The sequence below is a fragment of the Helicoverpa armigera genome, chromosome 21 (genome assembly GCF_030705265.1).
Source record: "Helicoverpa armigera isolate CAAS_96S chromosome 21, ASM3070526v1, whole genome shotgun sequence".
In the NCBI taxonomy this organism is placed as follows: domain Eukaryota; kingdom Metazoa; phylum Arthropoda; class Insecta; order Lepidoptera; family Noctuidae; genus Helicoverpa; species Helicoverpa armigera.
In genome coordinates this window covers 2,850,470-2,864,325 of record NC_087140.1, presented here as the reverse complement: position 1 = coordinate 2,864,325, position 13,856 = coordinate 2,850,470, and the positions used below count along the sequence as shown (strand labels likewise).

The 13,856-nt window shown below is 35.1% G+C and overlaps 1 protein-coding gene across 1 annotated transcript; it reads left to right on the top strand.

The window, feature by feature from the left end:
• Nucleotides 1–3,387: 3,387 nt before the first annotated feature.
• On the top strand, nucleotides 3,388–5,395 carry LOC110381091 (protein TonB). The gene is made up of 4 exons (XM_021341298.3): nucleotides 3,388–3,498; nucleotides 3,671–3,742; nucleotides 4,329–4,526; nucleotides 5,021–5,395. The coding sequence occupies exons 1-4, from the start codon at nucleotides 3,424–3,426 to the stop codon at nucleotides 5,393–5,395; spliced, it is 720 nt and encodes a 239-aa protein (XP_021196973.3). The 5' UTR covers nucleotides 3,388–3,423.
• Nucleotides 5,396–13,856: the final 8,461 nt, after the last annotated feature.

Genomic DNA, 13,856 nt, shown 5'->3' with positions numbered 1-13,856 from the left:
CCCCTCTATTTTTATAACTACAGGGTATAAAATTCTAAAAAAAATAGAGGTGATGCATGCTAATTAACTCTTTCAACGATTTTTGGTTTGATCAAAGTATCTCTTATAGTTTTTGAGATAGGTTGATTTAACTGTAATTTACGGAACCCTTCGTGCACGAGTCCGACTCGCACTTGGCCGGTTTTTATAATATTAGCTAGTATAGATGTTTCAAAAATAATAAATAGCATTGACTTTGTATTTTTCCGTGATATGTTTTGTAGGTGGCGCTGTGTATGTGACAATAGGGGAAAGTGGTATAAGATGGGGCCTTTAAGGAAAAGTGGCTGAAATACAAACAAAAAATTATTATACGAAATAGAAACTTTAATTGAGAAACAATCAGTCTTAGTTCTCTTATATTCTAATCAACAATAACTCAAAAATTTAAATCTTCTTATGAAAAAAAATTTTTTTTTCAAAACTGTGCCTTTCTCCATCTTGCCCCCGCCAATGGGGCAAGATGGGGGTATGATTGTGGGGTGCATTAAATCAATCACTGTCGCCACAATCGGGACAAATATGTACCGCCTCATCATCATCGTCTTCAGCTCCTGCACATGGACAATGCGCCCATCTTCCACACCACTGACAAGTGATCTATCCTTCAGTAGATTGAGAATACAAACCCTGACAGTATTTAACATTCAGTATCCTCAGTGTCACTCTAAGATTCATCATTTTTTTTTTGGCTGGCTTTCTAGTTTTTTTATTGGTTTTCTTCTGTGTCTTCTTATTTTTCGTTTTCAGTTTGTTACTTCTTTGTCTTTCTACTAGTTCAGCTTTGTATGGAGATTCCGTAAGTATGGCAGTTTGTACCCCATCATGCCCCAAACGACAATTTACCAAACTTTATTTTTTTTGAGATTAGAAAACCAAAGCTACTCGATTAAAACATTGCTCATAAATTGGCAAAATATGTCAACTTTACGAAAAAAATACTTCATCCGTCTTATTGTCACATATTTCACACAGTAACGTAGATCACTTAATCGAAATATTAGATAAAAAGTGTCAAAATCAATAAATTACTTACGAAATCTCAATGCACGCACTTTCTGCCATGATATGAATGCCACTGAATAACTTACTCAAAAGGCCATTAGATGACGTTAGTAGTAATTTCAAAGCATGTTTGGAACATTCTTTTTTTCGCAATCCCCATCTTACCCCACGACCCCATCTTATACCACTTTCCCCTATGTGCAAATTCTTGCTGATTCGAACCTAAAAGTTCAATGGGCTGATGAACCTATTGTGTATTCGAATGGTGCCTCCAACAGCATTGCTGAATATTTGTAGCCAGCTAGTGTATTTTGTGTCATAGAATGGAATATAGGATTAAATATTTCTTTATTTTGAACATAAATTAATGTTCACATATTTATAGAACACTTAAAATAAACCTATACATATGCAAATTAAAACTACTAAATAGCTATTATTTATTGTATACCTTTATTGTATACCCAATAGGAATTTGTGTAGAATGATACAAACATTATTTTGCAATTTCTTTCAGATGATCTTTGTAAGGAGTTGACTTGTACTTATAGAAAATTAAAAATATTTTAAAGAACTGGTAAAAATATTAAGTAGGTATAAGTAAGTGAAGTAATTAAAAGAAAAAAATATTTGTTTGGTATTGTTAAATTCTTTCTTCAAGCAGAATAAAATACTCTTGTAGTGGTAATATTTTTTTAGGTATGTACAATATATATACATATTATGAAATGCAGTCGACTTATGAAAGATATTTTTATCCTCTTTATAAGGCGGCATACAAAGGGGGGATTCCCTTTTATGCTTAAGTTTTTTTTGTAACATCCAATATGTGTGTAGTGATATGATTTATCAATGCCCCCAATTTACCTACAGGTGATTGAATTCAGAATCAGATGAAATAAATATAAATTAGTACTGGTCTGCTAATTGGGTCACGTGATGTGTTAAAATGACCAACATTTAGTTGGCTTACTTATATTCGTTATATCTATTGCAAAATGAACCTTATAAGAAAGGTTATACGGTGTATTCTTGATTGGAAAATACGGGTTGTTCTGAGGTAGCTTGTGGAATATTTTTTGGTTATATCCGTCTAGGCTAGACTCGTACAAGCTAGGCTGGACTGTGCATCTACATAACGGTATTTTTCTTCAGGTGGCTGCACTGAAAATTCAGCAAAAACGCATTCTTATCTACTAATAGGCAAGGTTATAGTCATGGTGGCCGAGTGGTTAAGGCACCAGCTTCTCAAGATCGAGTCACACACTCGATTCGATTCCAAACAAGCCAAATACCAAAATACATTTTCAAACTGAAATATATTTCCTAAGTATATTGACCCTTACTTAAATTAAATAATAGGTAACCGCTGACTTAAATTAGGTACTTGATTTCGAGACGAAGGAAAGCATCTTGAAGAAACCTAGGCTTTTAAAGCCTGAAACCGCCAATCCGCCTTGAGCAAGCGCCATTAATGGTCATTCCAACTCTGTTTGATATTTTCATTCACCTGCTCAAAATGTTTTGAGTCGTGGCACGTGAACAACCGTCATTATTTTGCTTTAAAAGGATTGTATGTCGCTAATTATAAAACTATAGAAAATCAATTGTGTCTCGCGTATACCTATCTGCGCTCCGACATGCAACGGGTAAAGAGGACTGATTGCTATTATTATTTTTTTAGGCGCCGTTGCCAATGTTTTGACACCAAAGTTTGCTATATTCAAAGTAAAAGTTATATAATATATGTTAATTGAAATTAGGCTAATTGAATAAGCACTTTTTTACGTCAAATAGGTACTACATTGGAGAAGGTCCAAAACGCCCTGTTTCACCGCTTCCTAGATTTGTGACTGAGAAGGAGAAACGGTGATGAACACACTTCCCAGCTTAATTAAAGCTATGGCCCATATTTAAGGGAAGAAAATCGGTCTACTATACTACTATTTTTAATGGGAAATCATCACCATATTTAAGAAAAAAGTAATTTTCGGTCTACTGTCTACAACTTTTCATGGAAATCATCAAACGACTCTTACTGACTAAAACCCATCACGTTCCTTCTGAAACCAAGGGCCGCGGTAACTCTTTCGAACAATTCCGCAGCCCCGGCAGGCCTTGGCCCTGGTGAGCCCCACTGCGCTCGATAGACTATAATGTACTAACTAAGCATGCAGGCAGTGATGAAGGGATCAGGTTTAAAAGGCTGCCAAAATGGAGAAAAAATACACCTTCCGTATTCTACAACATTTCCGACCAAAAAGGCTTTATCCAAGTTTATACTAAACATCGATTGTTCACCAAAGTAATGAGTGAGTAAATCAAAACAAGCCAGCCAGTATAGTTTTGTATATTACACAGAACACACGGACCGATAACATGCATCTGTGCTTAGTTTCATTTCAAGCAATTTTAGTAGCTGTATTAGTGACAAATCACTACTATATCGATGAAGTGAGTTTTTTTTTACCTATACTATCTATAATAATATAGTAAAAAGAGCTGGTTTAATTTAATATTAAGTATTTAATATTGTAAAAAATATACAAAAAACTTAAGGAAAACATCTTCAATTCTTTCAAAGTTAAGTTGAAAGTTAACTTAAATGCAATGTATTATTTTATAGGTGGATGCAGAAAAACATTTTGCGGCAGTCGGGGACTGGTTTAACAGTATGGAAAGAAAACCAGATATTCAGGTAACAATTAATTTAATTTTTAAGTTCCCCCAATATATTAATAACACACAAAATAACTATACTGAAGAATGTTGATTCTTAGACAAACGAAAGGGCATTGTAATAGAAACAACTATTTGCTAAGGAAAATGATTAAAATTAAGAACTGTGCGATTCATAGTTTACAGCCACAAATTAGTATCAGAATACAGCCAAACAAAACTCTTTACGTATTAGAATATGCTATCAATTTTGTAATTAATCTACAGTTAGCATACTATAATTTAAAATATGATGATAGTGAAATCAGTGTCAGTTCATAAAATTTAGCTATTATAGGGGGCTTGAGTGTATTAGCTGTAAATATTTAAACCACAGCGGAATTCATGAAAACACAAAAATATGAATATAATTTTGCCAATCAGTTTGTATTCTCGACTTTTCTGAGTTTAGACGAGTAACTGTAATATGTAATCTAAATTTAAAATATATTGAAAAATCTCAAGATTGAATTAAAATCAGTCATGATCTCAGAGGCTGACAATCTTCTTGAAAATTAAAAATACAATACAAAAGACACAACAGAATATCCGAATACATTTTGTAGGGTGCGATGAACCAGTTACTCGAACAAATTAGAACAACTGCCGACCAAGTTATAAATATCCATAGAAGAATGTATAACGAGACAGAGAAAAAGAAAGAAATAAAAGAAGAACCCGATTTATCTGCCCATGTTAACCAGCCCGAACTAGCTCACCGTAATCCTGTGGCTGCGCTCGATGCCAGTGGTATCACAACAGAAGTAAGTTTAACAACGGCTAAAGAACTATTATCGGGTAATAAAGAACTAAGAAATGCTGAAAATAAAGGCATTTTACACACATCCTTGGATTTTACTGGTCAAATTTCTTTAACAGAAGTTATGGACTTTGTTTTATGAGACGTAGAAATCACAAGAAGAATTTCAAATGCACATATTAACCAATTTGTTGGGTCTTCCGTAGGTATGTAGGTTGGATTGAAAAAACTATTCGGCCAATCAATAACAAGGGTGCTTACTAGGCGTTGGATTTGAATGGTAGTTTAGATTAACATACAGAACGGTCATAAAGTTTATTTGGTTTGTAAAAGGTGGGGAGGACTATAATTGACGTGTTTCTGAAGATTTGGTACACAAATACTGCGTTTCTATGTTCTAAGTGTTCTAATATTATTACGAGTATGATCCAGGTTAAACAAAATCTATTAATAAGAGTTAAATCAAAATAACATAAACAAATATGAAATCTTTTTCAGAATGAAACCGAGCCAGAAACAACGGTGAATGAAGTAACAGAGAAACAAGAGGCTCCTAAAAAGAAGAGAAGAGCAAAAAAGCACAAGAGAAAGCACAAACCTAAGCCTAGACCTAAGCCCAAAACCGAACAAATGGAGGAACAACCAGATCAGGAGTTCAAAGATCAAAAAGTAGAAACTACTACAGAAAAAGAAATACCGGAATTCCCAAAAAGAGCTCAAAAGAAGGAACATAGAAGAAAGTTAAAGAAGAAGTTCGTGAAAATGACTCCCAAAGAAGAAATAAAAAACGCATCAGTCAATAACTCGGATTCAGATGAAGTTAAAGTTAGGAAGCCTGTTGATATTATTGTACATATTAAAATGAATGAATAGTTTTATGGTCGTTTGTCTTTTGTTAATAATGTTCGCTACTATCCTTATCGCACCTAAAAAGATCAAAAAGAATTCTTCTCCAACTGTAAATAAATGGTCCTAATCTTGTTATATCCATCTGCCTAGTCGTTTCCCAACTATGTTGGGGTCGGCTTCCCAACCCTATCATGCAAAACTTTTTAAATTACGTACATAGGCTAAATTATGAACGTCAGAGAACGTATCGCACCCTTAGAATGAAAGTGACCGAATCCAAAAAATGCAATTTTTGGGAAATGAGCAAAATCGTCATCAAAAAATTATATTACTGAATACATCTTAATATATCTCTTCCGTTTTTAATGGCTTACTATTGATTTTTACCAGATTTGTGGATTAGCCTTTTGAGATCACAATGACAATGCAAAATGTTTATAGTATTTTTTTATATATATTTTAACATAAAATATAAAGTAGTTTCAAATTAAGTCACTTTATTTCAAAATTATGTTTGCCATTCTATGCTTTTTTAAGAATTAAGTCTGTTTATGACACATATTGGAAATAATTCCGTAGACACAATAAATAATAAGACACTGTCATACTGAAAGTTATTTGGACATAGGGTATTAAATTAAAATGCAATGTTATAAAAATCTGAATGTATTTATTTTTTTCAGTCTTACGGCCAGTTTCTTCATCAAAAGTTAAAGTTAAAGTAATGTCTAAAGTAAAAGTAACGGTCAAATACGATTTTTCAAGGCTAAAGTGACAGCAAAACTAATAGAAAAATTGAATTTGACCGTAACTTTTACTTTAGACATTACTTTGACTTTTACTTTGGCTTTAACTTTTGATGAAGAAACTGGCTGTAAATAACAGTCTTTATTCTATTTATTCAAGTAACTGATTCGTTATCAGTAATTGAGAAAACAAAATCTACGGGACCTTTGCTTGTGTTTGTGAATAAAATAACAGAATGTATCCAAATGAGCAGGCAATGTCTATAACCTCCTGCTTCTATTGTGGAGCCTTAATGTGGCTATAAGTAGAACAGAGGATCAAATTCCTACCTAAGTCAGCACAAAAGAACAAATCACTTCTGCAATGAAACCTTTAGTGGCAGAAAAGTGATAAATACCTATATCTTTTAAACAGTTCCGTTAAAAAGTCTACAATTAGAGTCTTTATGCAGTTCTAACGCGTACATCAGCGGCAATAGAAACTTTTTATAATTGTTTGAACTCTCTTTTAAAGATGTAGGCTACAAATGGGTTGTAGAATGATCTCTTGTAAAACCTAGAGTGACATTTGGTTCAGTTTCTGCTGCCTTTAGTGATATTTACAGCTATGAGCAGCTACGGAAGCAATAGTTGAACTTAAAGATACTTTCGCAACCCCTAAAGCACTACTGTACAGCTAACAGTTGCCAAATAGGCTGATATTTCCACTAGTGTGCTAGTTAGGATGGTTCTACTAGTTGGTTAGATCACTGCGTAGTGACAGACGCGGCGTGGAACACTGTTAGGGACGCTAGTGTGCTCTATGACGTGTCTTGGTCGGACCATTTACCTCTAATTATAAAGTGTGATCTTAAGTTAAGTTGCACCTGCACTTCCTAAATGTAAGTAAAATGGGGTGACAGAGCTTTGCAGCAGACTGAGTTATATAGCAATTATTGCAATGATCTCTTGAAAAATGTAGACTTTCCCTTAGAATTTACTGAATGTAGTAAAACTAGAAGTAGAATTAAGGAACATGAAACTATTTTAGACAATATTTATGCGGAAATTGTGCATATACTCTGTGAAGGTGCAATCGCAAGTAACTGTAAGAACGGATTACAGCGCAAAAAGAGTTACATAACGGGCTGGAATAAGCATGTGAAGGACGCACACAGACAGGCTCGGATTTTCAAACCTGGACGTTGTTTGGTAGACCGAAAAATGGTGATTTAAATGAAAAAATGGTGGAAAGTAGAAAGGTTTTTAAAAGTAAAATGAAATGGTGCCAAAATAATAAGGACCAAATAAAAATGGACATCATTGCAAGTCATCATGACGCAAAGAATTTTGGTAGTTTTTGGAAAGCCACGAACAGGTTGAATCCCAGGTCGGGTCTGCCGCTGAGTATTGATGGTCTTAGTGATCCTGGTGATATCGCCAACCTATTTAGTAGAACCTTTAGGGTTGGGTCTCCCCTAGGTACGTCGTCTGGTGGGCCGGAGGTGGTGGGGGGGTCTGAAGACATGCCTATTAGGTTTACGGCCAGGGAGGTAGCTACTGTCATACGCAACTTAAAGAGAGGCAAGTCGCCGGGTCATGACAGCCTAAGTATAGAGGATTTGCTGCATGCTGGTAAGCACTTACCGCGAGTGCTAGCAATGCTTTTTAGCTTGTGCCCGAGTCACTCGTATCTTCCAGCGGATTTACTTAAATCTATTGTTGTGCCTATTGTTAAGAATAAAACTGGAGATGCGAGTGAAAAGAGCAACTACAGGCCTATATCCCTAGCTACCATCATTGCAAAGGTGTTGGACAGTCTGATTGACCAGCAGCTGGATAAGTACTTAATACTTAACGATGCCCAGTTTGGTTTTAAGCCAATCTTATCCACGGAAACAGCTATACTATGCCTCAAACAGACTGTTCAATACTATACAAGTAGGAAAACACCTGTATATGCATGTATTCTGGAACTCTCCAAGGCTTTCGACCTCGTATCTTACGACTGCCTATGGAGAAAATTGTCAAATATCAAGAACTTCCCAAGCGATATCATTAGGATGCTAAAGTATTGATAAAAAACCAATACAATTATGTTAAGTGGGCGGGTGTCCTGTCGGATGCATACGGGTTGGAGTGCGGTAAAACGGTGTAGGAAAAACAGCCACAGCAGGTTAATAAAATCTTATCAAAACGTGTTGGAAATTAAGGTGAGAATCGATCAATAAATTGTAGAAATTCACAGATCTGAATACACTGATGTGTGGCTCTGTGTCCCTAAATATCTTAACATACCACACAACTTAATATTATAGGGGCATATTCCAAAAAAGTTACAACTTAAACTTTTTAATTTTAGTAATAAACAGGTTCAATATTAAGAATAACAAAAATAATGAATATGCCTTTAGTCATAGACAGACCTATTATTATAAGTGTCGTTTGTCTTTTATAATTATTTTTTACTAAATAGACCTAATCCTTAAAAGGTCACTGAATACTATTAAATAATTTTGTTCTATAAAGACGTATCAAACAAAATGTCACTTTATGACAAAAAATATTGTATAACTTACCGTGGCAGTATTCGCAATAAACGGACACTTTTTGAGATTCGCCGATGTTTTACATGTTCACTCGCAAGCGCATCTGACGTAATACTAGTTCTGGCTCTTTCACACAATATGCGTAAACGAATGGCGGAACGAGTGAAAGAGACCGAAATAAGCGTAGTCTCAGTTATAGTTAGAAATAGGTCTCTTTTTATTTACAGGGTTATAGATTATGCTTTTTAAGGTCAGTTTATTGTAAAAACGAGAATTACAGGAATTTTGAATTAAGTCACTTTCATTCTAAGGGTGCGGTATCTATTATAAGTTTGATCGCTATAATGTTTCTGTGCATGGCACCGTAGCTCTTAAACAAATGAAACGATTTCGACGTGGGTTTTTTTGGATGACAGCTGGTGTTCTAGCAATGGTTCTTAGATTTGTTTCATCAAAATCGGCTCAACCGTTTCGAAGTCACAAATTCTGTTGATTTTCTGGCCTCTAGTATAACACGCTTCTTATTATGGTCACCGACCTAGCGTTCATGTTCATCATTAGTCTTCTTATCGTTTCACTACTGGCCTCCTCACATACAGAGAAGAATTGAGCGTTAAGCACCAGGCTTACTCAATGCGGGTTGAGAATTTCGGGCTATGTAGTCCAGATTTCCTCATAATGTTTTTTTACATTTGGACAACCATTGAAAGACATACACATAAAATACACGAAAACCTAAAAAAAACAGTTGCATCGGTAAATCGGTACTTGCCTAAACTGGAATCGAACTCACACTCATACTTAAGAGGTTGGTTCTTTATCCACTAGGGCATCAGGACTTATGCGTTATACATTATCAAATCAGAGCGATTAGTTTCGAGTCTCATAACGTCTTATTCTTTTTAAAGTAGAGCCATGCCTATAGTCACTAAAACTAATGTTTTTAACTCCACTTCCAATATTGCAAGTACATTTTCTAGATCATCGTGTCTGTAAAACTTCCTATCATCTGAAGTTTGTGCAATGTTGTCTTCCAGTCTAATCAAAACCAGCTGAATGCAGATCAGAGCATAATTTGAAACATGTTTATGTAACTACTCTGTTTATTTTCAAAGCACAAATCATACACGCTCTCTCATAAGATTAGGATTATTCAAACTACAGTTTCTTTAATATTTAATCTTGTAATCAATAAATTATAGTAACCATAAACACCCATTACATTACAATTAATATCTTAATCTACAGCGGTTTCATCGTCGCTAATTTCAACTTCTTTCTCGCCAGTTTATTCCTCTTCTTGTTGACTTTCTTTCTTTTGTCCTTTTCCTTCATCAATTTGTTTCTTTCATTCCTTTTCATTTCTTTGTTTAAGTTTCTTATCAAACGAGGTATTGGACTGTTAGGGTTATAATTCTCGCTGAAGTACTCTTGCTTGATTTCGTTTAGAAGATGTTCTAGTATACTTTCTGTTACTGTTTGGACGTGGCGAGCGAACTGAAAATAGAGATGATGATGAAAATATGAGGATGGATGTGTATGTTACATGGTTTTGGTTTGAAAACGTGTTTGTTATGGTAGGAGAAGATTTTGTGTTTGAAATTGAAAGTAAATCATATAGTTCAAAATGAGTATGAGTATATAAACTTTATATCAATGACACATTGATGTGAAGGTGCGTTTTGGAGGTTAGCTGCCGGTAGCACGTGCAACTACTGCATGTGATCGCTTGCTATCTGAGAGCGACTGCACGTGCAGGCTGCCGTTTGAAACGAAAACAATTTCATGTAAATAAAAAGAGACTGGTAGTGCAGCTGCGACACGTGCATTATATATGATAATGTCGGTCCTGCGCCTGCTCCCTCTCCGGTCGTGTCGGATTGTCGTCCCATCGGACTATGAGAGTGAAGGAATAGAGAGCGCAGTTGGATGATCTTCCTATATGAGAACAGCCGCCGTGGATAAAATCGGCCTCAAAAATAAAATTCTACTATACCCTTTCATTTTTGGTCGGAGCGTCCTGATTATGGAAAAGGTTCATAAAACCCTTGCCGTCTTTATCCTTTGTTTCCAATGTCTGCAAAATCAAGAATTGAACATGAAATAAGTCTATTAATGGTCATCCGAAGTATTTATGATGATAAAATTATTCTAATGACAGAATACTGAAACGCTACTCAATTTTAAAGACTGCATGGACTGCTCAAATCCTACTAGTCACGTAAAACGCTGCAAACGACTTTTAAGTAGAACTTTTGGGTAGGGTATGAGTATTTTGAAGGAGTATATCACTTGTGAGATGACGTCAGAGATAGTGTGCCTTATTGCCTATGTATAGTAGCACACGAAGAAATACTGCTCTTACCCCAAAAAGGTGTAAGTGTTAATGTAATATACACACACTGAACACTTTATCATGATTAAAATAAATAACTTTGATGATCGCTTTCAAAAAACACCTAGAAAACCTCTGAAAACCTGGTCATTGAATATGTTTGCTGAGTGCTTGGGCATTTTGTTATTTTAATTGCTAGAAAGAGTTTCTAATTTAATTCTTCACTGTAACAATGTACAGATTTGATCTCAGATCGAGAAGAAGAAACTAATGAGAGTCTCTATAAAAGTTGTCCAAAAGAAGGAAGGAGGTTTGGAAGATTTGAAAAATTCTTATACCGAAAATAATCCGTGTTAACAAAATAAATCTGTTAAAGTAGAATAAAAAATAAAACAGGCGTTTATCACAAAACACAAAAAATCTCACTTACTCCTTTCAAATGCAACTCTTTGGTCGACACAAAAATGCAGAAACATGAAAAAATTAAAATTTTTAGTGGACACGTCATTTTTTTTAATTCATGAAGAACGAGAAACGATCACTTGTTTTTCGGTCCTGGTACATACTGAGATTTTCGAAACTGAATCGGAGGAAGTGATGTTGACAAAAAAATCACAACTGTTTTGTTTTTTAGCGATAAGCCTGAAGCTGAGACTTTGGAAGGAATTTTCTATTTTCACGTTTTGCGTTTTAGGAATATTTTGCGTTGATTTCTGTGTATTGTGTTATAAGATCCAATTGTTAGCGCTGATGGTAGTTTGTTTTTTGTCGGTCACGTGTTCGTCACCTGTACTGACAAATCTTAATCTTGGTTTATGATTTTATAGTAGTTCAAGTACTTTAGCTTTGAATGAATAAACTTGAATCCTATTTATATAGCTTTTTCAACATTATGTACTTTAGACAGTACTTTAGTAGGTATAAAATATAATAGCATCGGTACAATGGCTTTTCCTATTACGGAGATCAGGTAGTTGCGCGGAACATAAGTGCATAAGCATTTGCGCAGACACAGGTGCACTCTCTGTTCCTGCAACCTTAGAACACGAAGGGCTTCAGTAAGAACATGGATCGACTTCTGTTAGTCTGTCACTCCCTTCTGCTGCTTAACAATGAAGGGGAATTGAAGATTTCAAATCATCGTCATCTCCCGAGCCTTTTCCCAACTATGTTGGTCTTCCAGTTGCAGTCTTTAAACTTTACAGAAAATAAGAAAGCCAGTCCTTACCGTCATTGAAACAAGTCCATTATCTGTAACCCATTGGAGCTTTTTCCTGCTACTTCTCATATATTATATAAATCGGCTACTCTTGTTGTGAATAAATGTGAATATAATTTATGAATACTGTTATTATAAATCTGAAGATTTTGTTTGGATCTACTACACCAATTTGACCGATTAGATTATATGTACGTAGTCCAGAATGACATGGATGCGTTTGGAAAGGATACCGCTAGTTCAAATTCTGTTTTACAAAGCATATTTCAATTTTATCTATATCTATCATAGCAGGTTTTGATGAAAGGAATTCAGCTGATAATAATCATACCAAATCAGGTAAACATAAAGGAGGAAATAAAAACCAAACTATTTTACATAGTTTACGCTAAAAAAATATTTTTAATTAACTTAATTTATATATTGTTATAAACTAATACATAATAAAATAATACGTACATAGAAATTATGTAAAAAACCCTTTACTTCCTAGCATACACAGTATTAACAAATAAAGGCAAAAGGATGACAAATAAAGGATAAGGCTAAAATCTTAATATCCTCACTCACTGGTCACGAAGTCTCAGAAACTACAAAAGTAAAGAAAGAAACAGATAAGAAACAAACAGTCACAGGCGAAATCTGTCCAAATAAATGTGGTCCTACTACGGTTTCAATAACCTACCTATCTTTTGTCATGATTACTAGAGATAGGATTTTGATGTTAGCCCCATACAAACAATTCTTATACTTCTATCTCAAATCAACAGATGCATTATAGGATATTGAAAGCCGCCATTAAAACTATTCTCCGCTTGTAATATCAGTTCTGTTCCTATCAGATATCCCTATCAGATAAGTACGACAGTTGTCTCTGGAAAGGATATTTTGACGATATATCCTCAAATTTTGGTCGCAGCAGCTTCATCTGACGGAAGTCTCCATTCTGAAATTAAATTAAGACAATGTAAATGTATGATTTTCTTCTAACTCTAAGACATTGTACTCTAGGACCTTGGGTGCGAGTGCGGGGCTGCTGTGCAGACCATGTCCCACCTTATCGCATGTCCATTGTGCCCTGAAACTTGCTCGCGGCAGGACTTAATGAGCGCATCCGGCCGTGCTCTCGCTGTGGGGGTATATTGGGCTGATAAAGTGTAGTCTCACTATAAGACATGTCATCGATACGAAAGAAGAAGAACTCTAAGAGCCCCCAAAGACAATCTGTAAGCCCGATAGTTGGAATAGTTTAAAGATAATCGTGGATCTAGTTAACATTTTTAGTCGACCAGCCAGATTAAGAGCTACCGACAAAAAATTGCAGTCTGTGAAGGGTCTGAGTGTCTAAAATTTTGTAAAGCAGTCTTGAGCCCAGTTGTGGGATGGTAGTAAATCTGACTATGGTGAGCTGGATGAAGGAAGAAAGAAACAGATCTGTTTAATTAGACCTTACTGTATTAATTTATGTGAAAAGTAATAATTTGTTGCATGATCATTTGGGTTGAGGTTGCGATAAAAACCTCTCTGGTGTATAAAAAAGTAAACTAACCGTATTTCTCTGTTGAAATGTTGGATTGAATTGCGCTCTTCTTTCTGGTACCAAAAACAGTTTTCTTGCAGGAGTCTTGGTGAGCTTAATTTTGTTTGCGTTCATAAT